Source organism: Rhinopithecus roxellana, chromosome 14, assembly GCF_007565055.1.
Source record: "Rhinopithecus roxellana isolate Shanxi Qingling chromosome 14, ASM756505v1, whole genome shotgun sequence".
Classification (NCBI taxonomy): domain Eukaryota; kingdom Metazoa; phylum Chordata; class Mammalia; order Primates; family Cercopithecidae; genus Rhinopithecus; species Rhinopithecus roxellana.
In genome coordinates this window covers 74,942,629-74,965,230 of record NC_044562.1, presented here as the reverse complement: position 1 = coordinate 74,965,230, position 22,602 = coordinate 74,942,629, and the positions used below count along the sequence as shown (strand labels likewise).

At 42.2% G+C, this 22,602-nt stretch overlaps 1 protein-coding gene across 2 annotated transcripts in view; it reads left to right on the top strand.

Annotated features, from left to right (window-relative positions):
• MAP3K20 (mitogen-activated protein kinase kinase kinase 20) overlaps positions 1–22,602 on the top strand; it is a 191,095-nt gene that overhangs the window by 153,771 nt on the left and 14,722 nt on the right. For both annotated transcript variants that reach the window (XM_010377577.2, XM_010377578.2), the window contains exons 13-16: positions 2,149–2,179; positions 2,277–2,416; positions 8,561–8,623; positions 9,592–9,684. In XM_010377577.2, coding sequence (XP_010375879.1) covers positions 2,149–2,179; positions 2,277–2,416; positions 8,561–8,623; positions 9,592–9,684 — 327 coding nt within the window. The remainder of the gene's footprint in view (positions 1–2,148; positions 2,180–2,276; positions 2,417–8,560; positions 8,624–9,591; positions 9,685–22,602) is intronic.

Genomic DNA, 22,602 nt, shown 5'->3' with positions numbered 1-22,602 from the left:
AGGCTGGTCTCAAACTTCTGACCTCAAGTGATCTGCCCGCCTCGCCTCCCAAAGTGCTGGGATTACAGGTGTGAGCCACTGCACCTGGCCTTTTTTCTGTTTTTAATGCAATAATGATTGAAAATAAGGCCTCAAGAGTAAAGCAAGTATCTGCAACTCTTCTAAGTGGGTTCTACCTTCCTATTTGCTCTGAAAGTATTCCAGAATACAATAACAAATACCAATGAGGAAATTAAAGTGGCAGCTCGGGGAAACAAACGAACATACTTGAGAAAAAAGTGATCTTAAATCTTTTTTAAAAAACAGGGATGGCCTTGAGCCGTGGTAGAGGAGGATCTTGTCAAGGCAGTGCTGGACTGAACTGAACTGGGACACCACTGAACTGGCTTTGCTTCTACCTCAGGCCTGTTTGAAAGCGAGGCATCATATTTGCCAGCCTTACTCTGGCCTCCCAAGTGGGAATAGACACAAGCACGCCCAGTCATTCCCGATAGCTTTAGCCAGATAAGCTCTATGTTTTTGAGAGGCTGCACTCAGACTATTGAAATCCAAAGGAAGTCCTGCACTCTGCATTCTTGATAGAAACCCTGAGAAACAATCCAACTTAGTCAGTTACATCACCATATCTATTTTCTTAGGGACAAAACAGGTAAGAAAATTCCTGATGAGAAAACTCGGGGACTAGGCTGGGCGAGGTAGCCTGTAATCCCAGCACTTTGGGAGGCCGAGGCAGGAGGACCACTTGAGGTCAGGAGTTCGAGACCAGCCTGGCCCACATGGTGAAACCCCATCTCTTCTAAAAATACAAAAATGAGCCAGATGTGGTGGCAGATGCCTATAATCCCAGCTACTTGGGAAGCTGAGGCAAGACAATCACTTGAACATGGAAGGTGGAGGTTGCAGTGAGCCAAGATCACACCATTGCACTCCAGCCTGGGCAACAGAGCAAGGCTCCATCTCAAAAAAAAAAAAAAAATTGTTTTAAGTTCTATAAAACTCAGGGACTTATGCCTATCCAGGTCTATTTAACAAGCTCAGGGTATCGCTAAATTAAAACGAAAAAAACAAAAGATGTAATGTGAGCCTTAGTGGGTTTGGGCTCCAGCCCAGGGAACAGACCAGGTGCCACGAAGTGCAGACTAGCTACTGGAAACTCCTCAAAAGATCTGTTTACCTAGCTCAACCTGGTTTTGGGCCCAGGCATTTCCCTCTCTGCCCTTTGTATTCTTTTGAAGTGCACCTGCTTTCAACATTAGCTAACCTCTTCGGCTTCCATAGGGTAAGGAAACTTGGCACCAGTTGCCACTATTTCTTCCCATTCACTGAGCCCCAGTGAGTCTCACTTTCCTGCCAGCCTTGCTTAACAAGGAAAGAGGACTCAGGGTCTCCTTTATTCACAAGCCTGGATGTAATCTCTTTATCCCTCGCTGCAAAGTTTCCCTCTCATTTGAAAAGAAATTTTTTAAAAAGCACTGAGTTCTAACAGCTATTTTTAGTCTTTTCTCTGAGGTTGAGTGGTTTCCAGGCCACTTAAATAAAATTCCAGAGTTGAGGGCTCCCCCAGAGAATCAGAGGGACTGAGTCTGCCCTCCCATCCTTCTCCCCTCACCAAGGTACTGTGAGAGGCCACCAGTAAACCCAGGCCCTGTGATATACAGGGACTAAGGGTCACTGGGTCCAGTCTCCTCATTCTACATAGGAAGCTCCATACTTTGACTTGGCCGGGGCCACGTGGCTACTTCACAACCTGGCCTAGAACAGAAGATTCCTTCCGTCCACTGCTGTGTGGTCCCTAGAACTCATACAATTCCTGAGTAAACTGGTGCCCCTCAGCAATCCAGGGGGCCACTGGCACATAAATGGAAAAATCACTATAAGTAAGAACCCTCTTGAAAGGATTTAAAAATATCTCCCAAAGAAGGAGGAAAACCAATGGTCTTTTAACTGTCCAAGACCCCCGAAGAGAGGGATATCTCCCATTTGAAAGCTTGAGGTTTTAAAACTACAAAGAGAAAGTCTTCTATTTTACCTCTGTGGTTGAGCCAGGAATTAAAGCTATTTTGATCTATTGAAAACTATGTTTACTGTGAAGACCGGCCACTGACCATGTGTGAATCTTCAAAACCATATGTGTCCTCTCTTTCACAGTATTGTTGGGTTCAGCAGCTCGTCAGAAAAGGCAAGTGGAATAAGTTACCTTCTTAATTCATGGAGTTAACTTTGTTTTGGATGTGATTTCGTCTAATTTTATACTGCTTTCTAATCACTTCCTTCAGGTGACTCTTCAGCAGAGATGAGTGTATATGCAAGCTTGTTTAAAGAAAACAACATTACAGGGAAGCGGCTACTGCTGCTGGAGGAAGAAGACCTGAAAGACATGGGCATTGTCTCCAAGGGGCATATCATTCACTTCAAGGTACCTCAGAAAGGGAGAACATTCCATCAGCAAATCTTTTTTTTTTTTTTTTTTTTTTTTTTGAGACAGAGTCTTGCTCTGTTGCCCAGGCTAGAGTTCATAGGCGTGATCTCGGCTCACTGCACCCTCCACCTCCTGGGTTCAAGCGATTCTCCTGCCTCAGCCTCCCAAGTAGCTGGGATTACAGAGGTGTGCCACCACACCCAGCTAATTTTTGTATTTTTAGTAGAGATGGGGTTTCACCATGTTTTCCAGGCTGGTCTCGAGCTCCTGACTTCAAATGATCCATCCACCTCGGCCTCCCAAAGTGCTGGGATTACAGGCATGAGCCACCACGCCTGACCTCCATCAACAAATCTTTACTGAGCTCCTACTATGCAGCAGATCAAACGTTAAGGGCTGCAGATGGAAACGGTGCTATGCTGGTCATTACTGTGCTGAAATGCTTACACCAGTTGATAATCAGTGGCCGCCCCCAAGCACCCCTATTCCTTCCTCATAATCCAACAGCAAAAAGATGTATACGTGGTATAGTAGGAGTCACAGGGAGATACCTGAATATCACCCCCTGTCCTCAGGAAGTCTCTAATCTGGTGGAGAAAACAAATACTGCTTATGAGATAATGGTAAATGACAGCTGTAAAAAATACCACAAAGGCAGTGTGGTGCCTGGAAAACAGCCATCCACCCGGAATAGCAGGAGGTGACTCAGTTTAATTCTAGACAGACAAAAGTCCATCAGGAATCCCTAAGGACCCCGGAATTTCTGCATGGCCAGAGGGAAACATAAGCCAATGCAGTAACCTAAAGGCATTTGTAATTTTTGTCATTATGACCTGGAACAGACGCCACCTTCATGTGTTTTAATCCCCACTTACTCAGGAAATTCTACCATTTCCCCCAAAACTTAAGTGTTGAGTAGTTTCAAAGCTAAACCTCTGTGTTCACTGTGGTGGTTGTGGTCATGGTTTTTTGTTTGTTTGTTTTTGTTTTTTCAACTTAGCAACTTAAACTGAATAACAATTGCTGGCATTGTGTGGTCATTGTGATTAATCTTATTTCAAGAGACATCTTAGAATAAAATCAAGTTTGCTCCCCAAACCCGCACCCCCATTCCAGTGTGGGTAGATGGACCAGCATGTATAGGTTAGAAAGAAGAGACACAGAATAAAGGAGAAAATTTAGAAAAAGCAGCCTCCATAGCCGGGCGCGGTGGCTCAAGCCTGTAATCCCAGCACTTTGGGAGGCCGAGATGGGCGGATCACGAGGTCAGGAGATCGAGACCATCCTGGCTAACATGGTGAAACCCCGTCTCTACTAAAAAATACAAAAAACTAGTTGGGCGAGGTGGCGGGCGCCTGTAGTCCCAGCTACTTGGGAGGCTGAGGCAGGAGAATGGCGTAAACCCGGGAGGCGGAGCTTGTAGTGAGCTGAGATCCGGCCACTGCACTCCAGCCTGGGCGACAGAGCGAGACTCCGTCTCAAAAAAAAAAGAAAAAGCAGCCTCCTGTCCAAATCCACACCTTCACAAAGGCTCTACCAGCATGCCAACTAATCCCTATCTCAGAGCTACCCATACTGACCTTTCTAGAGAAATCCCCATTAAGACCCAAAGAGAGCCCATTCATTTCATTCTGCGGACCCTAGGTCCAGGAAGAAACATCCTCACAGACTCTCAGCACCTTTCGCATAACAGCTTAGCACTCACCCACCAGAGAACATCTCCACAACAGAAAGAGGACCTTGCTGTCTTCTCTCTCCTAGAAGAAGGACAGGAAAACCCATGCATAGCGTATTTCTCAAAGGCTGGCAAAGAATGTAATCCCAGCCTCGGGTTGTGGGCAAGTCCATCCTAAAAGCTATGCTGGCTTAGGTGGGCCACAGTAGGAAAAAGTATTTTCTGCAGTACAGAGATGTTTCAGAGCTCCAAAAAAGAAATTTTGTAAATCTTGTCGTATTTGGCAGATACCATATAAGATGCTCCCACCTCCCCTTCCCACCTGCCATCTTTGAAAAGGACCAGTATTCCTTAAGGATCAGTTCGGAAGAGGGGGTGGTGAGCTGGGATACCTCACCAGATGCCCTCAGTGATTTACATCTTTCCAAGGGTGGCCCTGGATAATCTAAGTACCCCTTTCATGCTGAGAGGTATCATTTAGGCAAGCAAAGTCCAGACTTATTGTTTATTGTTCAACAAATTCAGTGAATGGCTACTAATTGTGAGACTGGGCCTATGAAGAGTCAAAGAAACCTGTGGTTAAGGAATGCATACAGCATCTCCTTGGCAATTGGGAGGAAAGGACCGATTCATTACCCAGACTTGGGAGAGGCCATGGTGGGAGACGGAAAGGGAAAACTTCACAGAGTGGGTAGCCCTTGAGCCGGATCTTGGAGGAATGACAGATTTTGGAATGTAGACCAGGAAAGGAAAGAACATTAATCTAGACAGAGAGAATAAAGAGTTAAGAGAAATGGAAGAGAATGTGGAGAAACAGAAAAGATGAGTCCTGATCTGAGTAGCTTAAACAGCTGTCTACAGAACACGAGTGATGAGTAGAATGCATGGAACCTGAAGTGGAAAGAAGGTGGGGCCAGATCCTGGACAGCTTACAACTTCAGGCTGGGGGAAAAGCTGGAATATGACCAGCTGTCGGGAGTATTGAGAATTGACATGTTTGCACTTTGCTTCTGGAAGTTTTAAAATGGATTAAAAAGGCAAGGCTGGGGTTTGAAAAAACAGGAGGGTATAAATGTAGACAATAATAAGCACTGCAGTGTAACAAAAATGCGCATGGAGAGAAGAGGAAGATGCCACAGGTAAAAGGGCTGTTCTCAGGCTCAAGAAGGAAAGCACAATGAAGTATTGATTGATGTGGGCAGACTGGCTGGGGCCGCTGTCGCAGGCAGTAAAATAATTTACCAAGACAGTCATAGGTAAAGAAAGGCAGATTTATTACAGAAAGTATGAAGATGTGTTGCAAGGGTGCAGTGGGCAGCACAGCAGAGAAGGGGCTGTGTGCCAAGAGCCAGGGGCTTGAGGGAAGTTTTATGAGATCACACTGGAGGGGCTACGTGCAGATAGGGTGTGCAGACAAGGTCATGCTGCTGGGGTTACTTACAGAATGAGGTATTTGGGAACAGGTTGTTGTGATTGCCTGTGATTAGCCATCTCTCAGAACAATTGTTATCCCCCACCTGGGACCCCCTCCTTGTTGTAGCTTACTTAACTTCTTAGGACTCCACACTGATATGTGCCGCAGCATAGATGAGCCTTGAACATGATGCTAAATGAAAGAAGCCAGACACAAAAGTCACATATTGTATGAGACATCCTGAATAGGTGAATCCATAGACAGAAAGCGATCAGTGATTGCCAGCTTCTGGGGGGAGGAGGCAATGGTTATTGACTGCCTAATGGGAGTAGAGTCCCCTTTGGGGGTGATGAAAATGTTTTGGAACTAGATAGACGTACTGGTTAATTTTATGGCATGTGAATTTCACCTCATTAAAAAGTAATAATAAAACAAAGGAAAGCACAGCCACCTCTACACCCTGCTCAAGAGAAGTCTTCTTCCAGCTAGGAAGCTTTCTGTCTTTGGCAGAAAGGATGTGTTTGGCCAGGAAGGTGAAGAGGAAGGCAGGAATGTGTGTCCACAAAGTAGGAAATGAGGAGATAATGTTGTTACAAAAGCCAAAGATTGGAAAAGCTTTAAGATAGAATCAGTGGTCAAAAGGGTCTAAGGGCCAGGCACTGTGGCTCATGCCTGTAATCCCAGCACTTTGGGGGATCAAGGTGGGCAACTCACTTGAGCCCAGAAGTTCAAGACCAGACTGGGCAACATGGCAAAACCTTGCCTCTGCAAAAAATGCAAAAATTAGCCAGGCATGTGGTGCACGCCTGTGGTGGTCCCAGTTACTTGGGAGGTTGAGGTGGGAGGATTGCTTGAGTCCAAGCGGTTGAGGCTGCCATGAACCGTGATTGCACCACTGCACTACAGCCTGGGCAATAGAGTGAGACCCTGTCTCAAAAAAAAAAAGGTAGGGACAGGGGTCTAAGCCTGCAGAGAAGCCAAGGAACATGCAGAGATAAAAAGCCCTGTTGGAAGCAGCCACTTAAAAGTAAAAACCAAAACTATTTGACCCACTAAGAGTGGGGCAGTGTGATGTCCTCTTTTTATGACCTCTGCGGAGGGTCTGCCCAGAGCTCCAAATGAAGGAGTAGCCTACATCTACTGGGGAACCTAACACTGCCCTCAAACTCCTGAGTGCGTCTGCATGAGCTTCTAAAGACAGTCATTCACAGAGGGGCAGTCTCCAAAGTGTAGAATGCAGACCCTCTGGCTTACTGCCAAGGCTGGAGCTGTATGTAAGAATGGCTACCCAGTAGGGGCTCAGCCAACAGGTGACCACTAAACTCAGCCAGAGCGTGGGGATTTCCAACAAGTTTATATGAGAGGGAAAGATAAAGGGAAAGGGTTATGTGCACTTACTCTAGGAGGGCCCTGCATAGACTCTCGGGGCGATCAAGATAAGTAATGCTCCAAGCTGGGCCTTTGGGGATGAGTATATCCACACTGGAGGAGTCCTCCTGGTCCTTGTCTCAAGTGTTTCTCACACACAGCCTGATGGTAAGAATGTATCCTTTATTCTTTGCACTTTCACTGAAAAGCACAATTGTTGTGTACTTTCTCCAAGAGTCTCTCAGTCCTTAAATGGAATGGTAGGTGATCAAACTGGACAGTGGAGCAGTAGAGCAGTATATCCATCCTTTTTTTGTTTGTTTGTTTGTTTTTTTTGAGCTGGAGTCTTACTCTGCTGCACAGGCTGAAGTGCAATGGTGCAATCTTGGCTCACTGCAACCTCCGCCTCCCAGTTTCAAGCGATTCTCCTGCCTCAGCCTCCTGAGTAGCTGGAATTACAGGCGCGGGCTACCACACCTGGCTAATTTTTGTATTTTTAGTAGAGATAGGGCTTCACCGTGTTGGTCAGGCTGGTCTCGAACCTCTGACCTCATGATCCGCCCACCTCCGCGTCCCAAAGTGCTGGGATTACAGATGTGAGCCACCACACCCAGCCCCGACCCATTCTTTTGCTGTGTGTTTGTCACTCCCTTTAAGCCTGACCATGGCTCCCTTCTCTGAGCCTGCAAGTCCTCGTATGGAGGAGCTGAGTGTAAGAAGTAGGATTGAACACCCAATAAGTGTTCATTACATTGTCAGCTGTCAACAGTGTTTATTTTGCTTTAAAATAAAATGCATCTAATTTTCTCAGGTTGGTACTTTTTTACTCTCTCCGCAATCAGTTCTTAGAAAATCTGAACTGTGCCTGCTGAGTATCCAAAACATCATCATAAATTGTCTTCCTTTCCTTTCAGATTTCTTTGTGTTTCATTGGCAGAGGGGATATTAGACACAGATCCATAGAAATGTTCTTATAATGCAATCAACCTTTTAGTGAGATTCTAGCCTTCCTGAAAGTCTGGTGTTATACTCATGTGCTATGTTGCTTTTCTCACCGTTACTCAGAGTGGCACCTGTATTCTGTACCCTAAAACATCCACTTCTCAGTACTATACTCTGCCAGTGTTTGAAAAATGGTTTTATTTATTGCTTAGTCTGAGGTTCAACATCTTTAAAATGTCTTCCTTTTCTTGGCCTCATCCCTGTAATCCCAGTGCTTTGAGAGGTCAAAGCAGGAGGCCAGGATTTCAAGACCAGCCTGGGCAACAGAGCAAGACCCCATCTCTACAAAAAATAAAATAAAATAAATTAGCTGGTGTGGTGGTGTGTGCCTGAGTCCCAGCCACTTGGGAGGCTGAGATGGAAGAATCTCTTGAGCTCAGGAGTTCAAGGCTGCGGTGAGTTATGATAGTGTTACTGCACTCCAGCCTGCACGGTAGAATGAGACCCGGTCTCCAAAAGAAAAAATAATTTTTAAAAATTTCTGGTCCTTTAAATAATTACAAACCACCTACGCTGCTTTGGACAATGAGATTTATTCTCAATAGACGTTGGATATTAATGCCCCCAAGATATTTTATGAACTAGGTAAATAAGGAATGTTTTTGTTTGTACCCAATGATTTTAATCTTCTCTTGGTATTGTTGGATCATTAATAAAGTCATATGATTTTTTTTTTTTACAGTCAGCCATTGAGAAATTAACCCATGATTACATAAACTTGTTTCACTTCCCACCGCTAATTAAGGTAAGTAAGGTTTTTCTTACGGACACTAACGCTACCTTTATTGACACATGCACCTGCTGCATCCACACCTAAATTTGCCAATGTCGGAAATGGTTGTTTGAAGTGAAATTTCATCATATCTGTCTAACAAAAGGCCTTTTGAAGCAAGGGATGTGTATAAATTGAACACCCTTGTTCCCCACAAGTTGAAATATTAACAATTCGTTCATGATAAGAACAACACACCTCACTTTAGTGGCTAGGAGTTCTAAGTGCCAACATTGCAGGCGAGGTCCTGTGGCCTCCCACCTGGGCCTGGATACTTTTCAACGTGTAAGACACTGAGAGCATTCATACCCTGGAGCGCTCAGTCATCACTTTCACAGGGGATGGGAGGTTTACTGTTTGAATAACATATTAGTATACTTAACATTTTGAATCTACTCTAAAGGAATATGGCATAATTTGTTTAAAATCAGTAAATACTTGCAATTCATATACAGAACTTTACTTATTCACTAACAGCTATAGTTTTTCATCTCTAAGCCCTCAAAGATTCGTTTTGCTCCTCTGCTTCATCCTCCATCCACATTTGCGTCCTCCATCCACTGCGTAATTCCTCTTCGGGAATAGCTTGTAAATGCCCTATGTGTTGCGAACCTCTCAAGTTGAAATCTCACAATGCATCTCAAGGTGCTAAGTGCATTTCTAGGGTAAAATTGTACAATGCAAGATGCATTGTGATAAATGTAAGACAGTGACATTCAATTTGAACTGCATGAAATAAATCATTTGGCAAAGTTCTAAAAGGCATAATATGTCATTTCTCTTGCTTGATGTAATTATCATTTGTAGCTTAATCCAAAATAACTAAAAGTTAATGGATTAGAATAGAAGAAAAAAGAAAAACTAGTGCTAAGATATCATCTTCTTTACATGAGAAGTAAAAACAACATCTAGGATAATTGGTGCTTGGTTTCCTGTTTTAGGACTCAGGAGGTGAACCTGAAGAAAATGAGGAAAAAATAGTGAACCTGGAACTGGTTTTTGGTTTTCACTTGAAACCAGGAACTGGCCCACAGGTAAATCACATTTTAAATCCTTTGGATAAATCTCAATCGAATTACTCTTTTTTCTCTTCTGTAACTCCATGGTTTTATACACCCCCTACCAGCTGGTAACTGGATTCTGAGTAAATTTATAGACTTTATAAAATAGAATTGAGCTGAAAGGCTGCCAGCTGCCTCTGTAATCCAGTCTAGGAATCTTACTTTCTCAGTCAGCTGAAGACGCCCATGTGAGGCCACCCAAACATCAGGATAATTCACAGTAAAGCATGGACAGGGAAGGGGGGCCGTGGATACCAGACTGTGTGTACCGCTCATGCCGCAGCTTCCTGATTCCTGTTTCGTAAGAGAAAGCAGCCTTTTAATACTGAGAATAAAAACTAAGAATGGAACTGTAGGCCATGTGGAGACACAAATTATCTGCTCTAAATAGGGTGGCAGGGCATTTGAGCAACACTTCTTCAATCAGCCTTTCGGTTTATGTCATTTTGAAAGTCTGGAAAAATTATTTGGCCTAGGTAGCCTATGAATTAGAATTACAGTAGGTTTGTGTTACTTTCGATGATCGTAAATAGCTAATGATAATAATGATAACTTCTGTTAGCTGACCACTTATTGTGTACCAGGCATACAGTACTGAAGTGTGAAAACTACTTTCCCCCATTTTGCAAATGAGGAAACTGAGGCTGGGACAGGTTAAATAACTTACATGGCTAGCAAATAGCAGAATAAAGATTTGAATGCAGGTTGCTCTGGTCCCAGAACCCAAGCTCTAAACTACTGCATAATACGGAAGCCTTCCCTTCAGGGAAGCCAAGGGACCTTATAAATACACCTCACAAGCTGTGTGAGCCTACCGATTGCTCTGCTGGCTCAGCTGGCCCTGGCCTTTCCTCAGTGAAACCGTGCTTGCTCCAGGCCATTCCTGGGAACCAGTGCCTGGGAATGATTGGAAATTGTTGTGAGGGGTTGAGTTTTTCCTGGGCCTTCAAAAGATGCTGTTTCTAATAATCCAGTTAAAAATGGGCAAAAGATCTTCATAGGGATTTCTCAAAAGAAGACATACAAATGGCCAACAGGTATATGGAAAATGGCTCAACGTCAGTAATTATCAGGGAAATGCAAATCAAAACCACAGTGAGATGTCATCTCACCCCACTTAGAATGGCTTATATCCAAAACACAGGCAATAATGAATGCTGATGAGGATGTGGAGAAAGGAGAACCTTCGTACAAGGTGGGAATGTAAATGATCCAGCAATCCCACTGCTAGGTATATAACCAAAAGAACGGAAATCAATATATTGAAGAGATATCTGTACTCCTGTTTGTTGCAGCACTGTGCACAATATCCAGCATTTGGAAGCAAACCCAAGTGCTTATCAACAGATGAATAGATCAAGAAAATAAGGTACATATACACAATGGCATACTGTTCAGCCATAAAATAGAATGAAATCTTATCATTTGCAACAACATGGGTGGAACCAGAGGATATTATGTTAAGTGAAATAAGCCAGTCACAGAAAGACGGGAGCTAAAAATTAAAACACTTGAACTCATGGAGATAGTAGAATGATGATTACTAGAGGCTTGGAAGCATCGCAGGGGAGGGCAGGAGGATGCTGGGATGGTTAATGGGTGAAAACATAGAATGAATAAGATCTATTATTTGATAGAACAACAGGGTGACTACAGTAAGAAATAATTTAATATGTATTTTAAAATAACTAAAAGAGTATAATTGGGATGTCCCTAACACAAAGAAATGAGGTCAAGGATGCCCTCAGTTATCCTGATATGATTGTTACCTATCGTATGCTTGTATCAAAGCATCACATGAACTGGGCGCAGTGGATCACACCTGTAGTCCCAGCACTTTGGGAGGCTGAGGCTGGTGGATCGCTTGAGCCTAGGAGTTCAAGACCAGCCTGGGCAAGATGGTGGAACTCCATCTCTATAAAAAATACAAAAAGTAGCTGTGTGTAGTAGTGTATGCCTGTAGTCCTAGCTATTTGGAAGGGCTAAAGTGGGAAGGATCACTTGAGCTCAGGAGGTCGAGGCTGCAGTAAGCCAAAATTGTGCCACTCACTGCACTCTAGCCTGGGCAACAGAGTGAGACATCATCTCAAGAAAAAAAAAATTCACATGTACCCCAAAAATATATATACCTAGTGTATACACATAAATATTGTTTTTTAAAGATGCCCTTTCTAGACACCTAGGCAAGAGTGTGTCTTGCCTGCATCACTGCAGGTGTTTCTTTACCTGCTGAATGAAAATCTTTACCTCGCTTGCTTTGGCCACAGAATTTGGTTGAGTGAGAGCTGCTCTGGATCCAGGTTTCTTATATATGAATACTTTTCCCTCTGTGAATGGATCACTGTCAATTCATTCCTGTTGTTAGAAGGAGCCATAGAAAGGGGACAGGAAAGTAAGTCCTTCTGTCTCCAACAACATCAGAAGTCCTTCTAACCCTGAGATTCTGCAGCTGTGGGCACCCCTAAGTTCATCTGATGGTAAACAAATTGCACATTTCAATTTGCCTGTTCTGGTTTTCTTGATTCTGTGACAATGAATTTATGAGTTATCTTTAAGCTTTGTTATGGCTTGTAGGTGGTAAGTGAGAAAAATTTTCCTTGGAAAAGACTTGTGAAGAGAGATCTCAACCAAGAAAAAAAAAATTTTTTTTTTTTTTTTTGAGACAGAGTTTTGCTCTTGTTGCCCAGGCTGGGGTACAATGGTGCGATCTTGGCTCACCACAGCTTCCGACTCCCTTGTTCAAGTGATTCTCCTGCCTCATCCTCCCGAGTAGCTTGGATTACAGGCATGCACTACCACACCCAGCTAATTTTGTATTTTTAGTAGAGAAGGGGTTTCTCATGTTGGCCAGGCTGGTCTCAAACTCCTGACCTCAGGTGATCCACTCACCTCGGCCTCCTGAAGTGCTGGGATTACAGGTGTAAGCAACTGTGCATGGCCAAGAAAATATTTTCAATTAAAAAAGAAATAATTTATTAATATGGAAAACTGAAAAATCTATGTTTTAGTAAAAATAAGGAGCTTTGGATAATATTTGAGACTCAATACAATGGTCTGTTTTTGGCCATAATGATGTAGACTTCTTGAGTCATAGATTATCTACAAGCCCTAAAGTTGCTGCAGCTTTTGATCCTCTGCTGTTCCTTGGTCACCCATCCAGAGCAATCCTTTTTTTTTAGACAGAGCCTCACTCTGTTGCCTAGACTGGAGTGCAGTGGTACAATCTTGGCTCACTGCAACCTCCGCCTTCCAGGTTCAAGCAATTCTCCTGCCTCAGCCTCCTGAGTAGCTGGGATTATAGGGGCATGCCACCACACATGGCTAATTTTTGTATTTTCAGTAGAGAGACGGTTTCACCATGTTGGTCAGGCTGGTCTTGAGCTCCTGACCTCGTGATCTGCCCAAAGTGCCTCCCAAAGTGCTAGGATTACAGTTGGGAGCCACCGCGTCTGGCCCAGAGTAATAATTTTATCTATTCATTTGGCAGGCATTTACTGAGGACCTGCTTTGTGCCTGGCTCTAAGGTAGATGCTAGATTTTGATATAAAATCAAAAAGTACAATCCCAGCCTTTACAGAATCTACAGCTTATCATGAGCAGTAGACAAAATTCATGAATGGCTATGGTACAGAATGATGAGTTTTTACAAAGCCATTTACATGGTTCTGTGGGAGTTCACTGGATGAGGATCTACAGCAGATGGGAAAGGGGTGAGGGAGGTTCCTTGAAGTCTTCTTGGTAGACGTGTTGCTTAAGCTAAATGTTAAAGCCATTAAGAATGACTAGGTAAGGAGAGGACACTGAAGGCAGAAGAAACTATGTGTGCAAAAGCTCAAAAGCACAAAGCCAGGAAAACAAAGGGAGCTCTTCTTGGAATAATTTTGAGGGGACTTCATGACTCAACTCAAGCATCCTCCCTCTTGAAAGACTTACCATGGAACGGGGGATGCCAAAGGGAGTGCCCAGAAAGGGAGCTAGCAACCAGAAAAAGCACTGTCTTATGTGCTAAGCCAAGGAGTTTAAAGGATTTTAAGAAAAGAGCAGATAGGATCAGATTTATGTTTTTAACAGATCTTTCAGAAGCACAGAGAAGGATGAATTGGAAAGGGGCCAGGCTAGAGTGACAAAGGTCTGTGAGTGGGCAGTGGAGACAACCAGGTGAAAAATGTCAAAGCGCTGAGCCTGTGACAGTGCTGTGGGTCCCAGGACACACTGAAACAGATTAGATTGTGTCACTAGCTGGAGACACAGCAAGTGGGAGGGAGGGGCCAGGAGGGTGCTGAGGTTTCTAGTGTGGGCAACTAGAGAGATGATGTTATAAAGTGGTGGATCAAAAGTGAAATATACAATGTGAATATGATGCTAAGGTGCTAAAAGTATAAAGACGTGACTGGAATGGGTGACGTTCAACAGGAAAAGCTATTTTGGAAGGATGAGTATTTTATTGGGGCTTGAAGAGGTTGGTGGGCAGTTGCAGAATAATTTCCAGAATATAATGCTTAAGGCTTTTGCTTAGAGAATACATTCTAAAGAGCGCAGGTATTCTATAAATGTCATCTCCTTTATCCCGTTGGCATTTGGGTGGGATGCATAACTCATAGTATCATCATTGCTGATTCAGACAGAGATAACAAGAGGAAGTGTATGTCTTGTCTGGGGTGAGGCAAAGACAGAGCTAAGACCAAAAATTACATCTTGATTATTGTCTTTGTAGTAAATATGTGCTAGATCTCACACCTGAGCCACAACATTTAAGCCATCTGTAAACCTATATAAAGCAATCCTAGAATAAATTACTGTCCTGTTCTAAAGTATATCAGCTATGCCAGCCTATGTCCTAGCATTATGAAATATTTTCTGATTAATGTGCTTTGAACTGAAATTTCAGTTCCCCACACGAAAACCTTGTTGCCTTGGGCCTTAAAGATAGAACCCAAAAAAAGAGGCTTCCTTCAAGTCCCAATTAATCAAGTTCTCATAAAACCATCTTCATGGGAAAGGTGAAAACTTTAAGTCCACCCCCACCTCCATGACCAGAATAAGCTTTCCAAGAGAAAACTGGAGCTTTGCAAATTCTCTCCAAATCTAAGAGTCTGCATAGCAGAGGCATTTGCTGAATTTCACCTTTTCTTTTACAAGCAAAATGAAAAATGTGTTGTAATGGCAGCCATTGAGAATAAGGTATGACAGTGACTTTATCATGAAAATAGTAGCTACAGTTTCCCTTTGCATTTGAGAAGGACCACCCACTGACTACCCCTTAAAACTATGTCATTTCCACAACTTTAAGCCTACTAAAAGCAAGCCAGGAAAATATTACCTTACACACAAATAGGTAAAGGAAAAACCCTGTCCACCTTTGTCCTAAGAATTCAGATTAAGTTATTTTTCTTAGCTTCATTTTACAACCAGATGGATGATGGCACAAAATGAGGTTGATTTGCAGAACCCTGAAAGGTGATCGCGTTTGAGTGCCTGTGCCTGCTATCATAGTCAGGAGTGGCTGCAGGGTCATCTTGCCCATGTGCTTAGTCTTCACAACCACATCCCTCCAAAGAGCCCGGACCTGACTAGGCTCCAGCCCCATTGACGCTCACAAGAATTCTCCCACAAGTGAAATGTGCTTTTTCTGAAACAACCTAGCAGGGAAAACATCATGATGAGACCAAAGGCTTCACTGGCAATTTAAATTAATAAGCGAAACAAGTTTTATCCCCATTTACTTGACCTGCTCCTAAAGAGTAAAGTTAATTATTAATTTAAATAACATAGACCAGGCACAGTGGCTCATGCCTGTAATCCCAGCACTTTGGGAGGCCAAGGCGAGCAGATCACTTGAGGTTAGGAGATCGAGACCAGCCTGGCCAACATGGTGAAACCCCGTCTCTACTAAAAGTATAAAAATTAGCTGGGCGTGGTGGCCTGCGCCTGTAGTCCCAGCTACTAGGGAGGCTGGGGCAGGAGAATCACTTAAACCCAGGAGGCAGAGGTTGCAGTGAGCCAGGATCACACCACTGCACTCCAGCCTAGCTGGGCAACAGAGAAAGACTCATCTCAAATAATAATAATAATAACAATTTAATGACGTCATATGTGGAGACAACCTGGAAGTTATGACAATCAAACTGGCAGAAATTGTGTCTTTCTCTGCTTGAATGTTTCCCATGCTAAGGATAATTATTATCACTTCATACTTCTGGTGAGCACTTTGCAAAGGGCATTTTTGTGTAATTGTTACAACTCAACATGACAGGGAACATTATCTCCGTATCATCCTCTTCATGAGGAAACTGAGGCACATAGGTGAAGCTCCTCACCAGAGACTCCAACCTAGTAAGGCGCAGATTCAGTCTGAGGGTCTAACTACTGTGTCAAACTGCCTCATTTTGGAAGATACCATTGTCCCCCAAAATAAGTATACTGGTAATGAAAAGGCATTTGGGGTCAGTTAATTCTACATTACCACTATTTTTGTTTTTGCAATCAAAGTGCCCCGTGTTTTACAATCTAAGGCCTTTGACTTGGCACAAAAGGAAAGTGACTTCCAGAATCTCGGGCGACTTCATGCACTCCCCAGGGTAGCAACCACCCCTTTTTATTAAAATATTCAGCTGCCTAGATTTTATTATTATATCTCTTACCAGCTCACCACTCAGGAATATTGATTCTCAAATTGCCAAGAGATAAACTATCAAATCACCCAGCAGTTTTCTCACCAAGATCTTTTAGAGAATTCGTGTGTCATAAAAATTTAAAAGCAGAGTTAGGAAGCAACTCTTTGGGGAGTCGTCCATTCCTTACGAATGCTCAACCGCTCAACCGTCACAGACTTTGTTCCTTGCGTCCTTATTTCCTCCCCTCCCCAATGAGGCAAAGGAAACCTGATTGAAGCTCGGTTCCCGTGGGTCTAAACTGATTACCTGACATAGATAGGAGACTGAGGTTAGGGGAAAAGTAACGGAAACAACACGCTGCCCCTCCCTACTCTCCGAACATACCGGCTACCTACTCCTTAAATAAAGACCAGGCTTCCGGACTGTAGCCACTCCTTCCCAGATGACCATCGCTTTCAATTTCCTATTTCAAAGAGGCAAGAAAAGTAGGAAGAGAAATGAGAGGAACCTTTGGAAGAAGTAGAAGCAGAATTGCTGATACCCACAAAGTGGAAGGTTATCAATAGAGGACTTTCCTGCCCAGCTGACTCCCTCTGCCACCTTCCACGCTTGCCATTATTAACACCTGGCCTCTTCCGCCACTCCCCAGCGGAAGAAATTCGATGAATCGTTCTGCTTTTCCAGCCATGTCATCTGCAGGTTAAAAATTCTGCCTTTTACAAATGCTTCCCACTTGTATTGTGCTTTTAAGTCCTTATTACATTGCTTATAAAATGTTGCATTTAATAAAAATTGAATCTCCAGGCCCTTTCTCAGAGCACTATAAATATCAAAAACTGTCAAATAGGGCTTTTTTTTTTTCCCTATTGTGCAATTTTTTAAATGGACAGATAAACATGAATAAAATAACAGGGCACAAAGAAAAGGATTTTCTAAGTACAGCCAACACTTTTTGGAAATTTCAGGACAGCTAAAAGCAGTGCTTTACTTTGATATATCTTGCATTTATTAAAAATTAAGTATAGGGAAGTTTATTTCCATGATCATCTATTTGTTGAGAGAAAAAAATACATGTATGCACACGTGTATTTGTGTGCCTAAGTATCTAAGATGAATAAGTTCTAGAGATCTACTGTACAGCATAGTATCTATAATTAACAGCAGGTTGTTATATACTTAAAATTTGCAAATTTGATCTCATGTTAAGCATTCTTATAAAAATAATAAGTAATAAATAAGAGGGCAGGAGGAAACTTTTGGAGGTGATAGATAAATGTTTATGGCATAGGTTGTGGTGATGGTCTCATAGGTGCATACATTACCTACCTCTTCTTGAGTTCTCATGCAACAGAAATTAACATGAGGGTGAGAAAGTTTCCCAGACAGGGCTTTATTGGGGCCTATCCTGGAGCCCAAGGAGACAGCATGGGAGCAAGAGTTCTCCGACTGGCTCTCTGAGGGCAAGTCTTGCAGTGTTTTAAGAAGGGTGACATGAATAAGCATGAGGTATATGAACGTCATTACATGTGCAGGACAGAGCATGGGGTGTGCAGGCAAAGTGAGAAATCATGTTAATACATGCATCGCATGATCAAAAAATGGCAGACAAGCTCCTGGGGCAGGGATTTGAGTAATATAATGAGGCAAGGGGTTAGGATGGGTCATTTTCTTGGTTTTGTGTGCATGCGGGTGATAGGGTTAACTCCCTTGAGTGAGATTGACGGTGGAATGCTGCTTCTCAATTTCTTCACAGTTTACAAGGTCTCACAGTCAGTGAGGATGTATGGGAAAAAATACACTGGTGGAGGTGGGGTGGGGCTGAGCCCCGTCCCTACTCTGTCTTAGTATACGTATCTCCAAACTCATCAGGTTATATACATTAAATAGGTAGAGCTTTTCATATGTCAATCATATCTCAATAAAGTGTTTTTTTTTTTTTTTAAATGAGAAAGAAACAAGTTTTAATTGAGCAAAGAAGCAAATGCAGTTCAGAATTTTACAACTGCATAACTCACTGCTGGTTTCTAATTACAGAGTGGCAATGTACTCTGTCAGACGGGTTGGACAGGCACCTAGAGAGCTAGAGAGCTAGAGCAGAACTGGGTGAAGTGCTCAGTGCATACCTGCTGAATGGATTGACAGTCCTGCATACACGCTAGCATGCCAGGACGTGTCTAACAATGGGAGGAAGCCCTGGTTTGGAGCATGTGTAGATCTCCATGGTGTGAAGATGGCCGATTTCAAGTTACCAATCTGGCATCGCTGGCTTTGAAACTGGGAATGGCTGTAAGCAATCAGCTCATGAGAGCTGGCTCCAGCACACCGTTGGGTCCCTCTTAGTCTTCTTAATCAAGACTAGAAATTCCTTTTAAAATAGCGATGTACATGATAAAACACAGGTTTGAATAAATTACAAGCATGTTATTGCTGGTTACCAACCATCATAAGAAGTGTCTTTAACTCAGAGAGAGCTCCAGTCTCCTAATGAATCCGTTGTTAGTTGGCTTAGGTCTCTGGGTCACCGTTGTCTCATTTTGTCATATTGTCTCATACTGACCATCATGCATGAATCAAAAATTGGGATTCAATTTTGTAAAAAGTAAGAATATGGTCTGGAAACAGAAAAACACAATGTAAATTTGTGACTGTCTTTAAAAAACGTGGAAACAGTCGTAGTTGTGACTCCATGATGACAGGCACAGTTGTCTGTAGGAGAGAGATCTTTGCTTTTAGAAGCAAGTTTTCAAAAGCTTCTGAGGATCACTGTAAGTTCTGCAGCAAGAGACCTCAGTACTCACAGTGGCTTCTGTTTTCTAAACCAAAAATTAGGTGTTGAGAATAATCAACTATAAAAGGGACAGACTATTTGAAGTAAAATGAAGAAGCACTATGTGGGAAAATCAAGGATGTAGGACAACCATATCAATCCTGGACATTAGGATTTGAATTGGCAATAGCTTAACTGGTAAACAATGCCTACTGACTAGGTTAGTGTTGCTTTGAAAATCGTATTTCTTCCAGTCACCCCTAAAGTCATGGGGTGGCAGGAGAAGAACTTATCAGGTAGAACAGATGTTTTTATATTTTGAGTATCCTGGATAAAAGTTTATTTGCATAGATTTCCCAGCATTTAAAAATGTTAAAACAGTGCTTAGATGAGTGACATCAACTTCTATATTCGTTAAGAAACCCAGTCTGACATGGAATAGATTCTTAATTATTCAAAAATCAATAGCAAGACTTACTATTCTTTTTTTCCATCATGAAGACCTAGTACTTTCCAATTTCAAATACAGTTAAGGAAAAAAAGCCCTTTCCAAACATGTCAACTAACATCTGAACCATTTTAGATCGTCAAGTGTGTAATGCATCATATGAAAGTATGTCTCACTTGATTATTTTAACATCATCCTTAAAGCCCCTTTTTCATACATAACTCAGATAACAACTCCCAGAAAGGCAATATAACAACCTTATCTCCACTGGTGTCTACTTGGCACCAATCTGCCCTGACCTTAGACACAAGCCATTGTTAAGGGTATAACGCATTTACATATTTTGCAATAAAACATCAGTTATTTGCATTACTGTGTCAAGTTTTATTTGATTCTTTCACCTAAAAATGACTCATTTTCCTTTCTTGTATTTTAAAAACCAACTACTCTAAGCTTGTTTGAGAATAATCAAAAATTGCCCATTTAGCTAGAAGTCATTTTCTTTTCAAAAGGCAAATGTTATTTAATCTTTCAGCTGTTCATTGTGCCATCATAAATACTTTCTTTTCAGCACAGTTGTGGGGACTGAAATGAGCCCACTAATTGCCTCCCATTTCGACTGACATGTGGTGGTTTAGTGGAAAGAGAACACAGCAGGGAGAAGGAAATAGGAGGCTGAGAAAATGAGAGCTAATTATTTTCACTGCCTCATGTCAGGCTCTGTGTCAGCCTTGTTTTTACAAACTGGAAGGTTTAGCACTAAATAAAACAAACTGGCGTCATGTTTTTATATACTGGCAGTGTCATGGAAGCAGCTGCACATCTCAAAGACAATATAATGCCTGCGTTCGCATGGACACCATCTGACAGACACTGTGAGCCACGGCTAATGAGGATATCACAGTGGTGCCAAGTGAAAGGTGCTGAATTATGTATGATTCTTCATCAGTACAGCAATAGTCCTGTACATCATTATGAGACATTGTTTTGCTGAGGAGATTAAAACATTCTTAGTTCCAGACCCTGCAACCTATACGCGCTGAAAGAGGTTATTAATGGAATTTTTAGGGAGAGTTTCTTGTGGATTTCTTTTTGGTTAAAAAAACAAATCTCATGGGACAAAGCCATGGTGGGTCATGACACTGTACAGATAAAGAAGAGAAGCAAATTAACCATACTTGTATTATCTTTTTTAAAGGCAGCATAATAAAATATAGTGTAGCAGGGTTATACTTAATGATAAATAACCCAGGTGCTATCACGGGATGTTCCACCCTCCTGCCTTTAAAACTGCAGGTTTCAGCAGCTGAGCTAGATAATAGCAACTCATATAAAGGAGCCTTCAGAGACCTAAAGCGTCAACATCTTACTACTTTTAATACCAGCATGAACAAAATGTTTATCGTATTCTTATTTCATCTTGCATTACTTCTTAGATTTCACAACAGTCAGTTGCCTGCTATGAGACTAGCTCTTCCAGTCTTCCCTTGAATCTTAAAAAGTTTATTCTGACCTCTGTATTTTATATTTTAAATTGCTTCCTCAAGACAGGCCTTTTTAGCTGAAACCCTGAGCATTCTTGGTTGATTTTACTTTTTCTCCATTCATGGTTTTAGGGGGTGGGGGTGGATTTTGAAAATTAACCTCTCAGCTTAGACTTGGCGTGTCTGGACTGGAATCCCCATCCTACAAAGCCAAATGACCTGGCTACAAATCTCTCCATTTTCTGAGCCTCAGTCTCCTCATCTGTAAAATGGGGGCAGTGCTCTCTATGACAGGGTAAGGCTGTGAGGATTAATTAACATAGACAAATCTCAAAAACATTATGCCAGACATATACAAGTACCTGTTGTAAAATTCTAATTTTGTGATATTCCAGAACAGTCAACTTTAATCTATGGTGATAGAAGCAGGAACAGTGGCCCAGTTATGTAGGCAGCTTATCTGGGAATAGGCATGAGGGAAGGTTCTGGAGTACCAGAAATAACTTGCTTATTCTGGTGGTTACACAGATATATACATTTGTCAAAATGTATTGAACTGTACACTTAAAAATCTGTGCATTTTATTATATGCAAATTATACCTCAATAAGGAAATGTATTTAAAATTTTTTAAATGTCTGTAACATCAGGTAAAGGTGATCTATAAAAGCCTGAAAGGCAAATTTTGGGAGTCTGTTTCTTTCTGAAATACCCTGAATGATCTTGGTCTTGATTGTTTAACAGTTTTATCTATAATGTTGATGAATGCAATTACATTTTGATAGGGAAAAATAGAGAGCGAGAGATTGAGATTATTGTCTCTGAATTGCCCAGAACTTTAAACTCTAGTTTTTTGTGCTACCTTTTAATCTCTTTTCCTATTTGGAAAATTTACCTCTATCTTATTTCTTTTTATTCCCTCACCTCTTCCCCCCTTTTCTTCACTCCTTCATTCCCTTTTTCCTTCCTTGCGGGAGATGACTTGTCTGTGATGTTTGGCATGACTTGTACTAGCTTGGAACTCTAAAAAATTGTAAGGAGCTTGCAGAGAGTGGAATAGCGATTTCTCACAAAGAGATACTTAATTTAGCATTAACCGAGTGTTTAGGATTTTATCTTCACAGTGTAAGAGTTTCTGTTTTAGCTGGCCAGTAGTCTTAATTCAGAAAATTTTTTCACATAATTGGCGATCCTGAAGCAGTTCAGATGGAATGCTTTCTCATCCTCCATTAGCCACACACGTGCTCCTAAAATTACCCAGGTATTTCAGCAGATAAACATGCGTATTCTGGGCACCCACTAGAATTGTTGTATTTTTCATTCATGTCAAATGCAAACATTCCCTTCTCCCCAACAAAATTCCATTTGTTTCTTGTAGATTTGCATTTAGAGGCAGATTTTCTAGCTAGTGCAAAGTTCCGGGTAACTACTTTTTGCTACTGGAAGCCCTAGCAAAAGCACTTCCCAGTGCCCAGCTCTGCTCCTGGGCTAGTCCCCTTTTCCTGCTGAAGAGTAATTAGCACTCCCTGCAAATGCGCATCAAGCACTTGTGCCTCACCACTTGCTACCTGTGTGACCT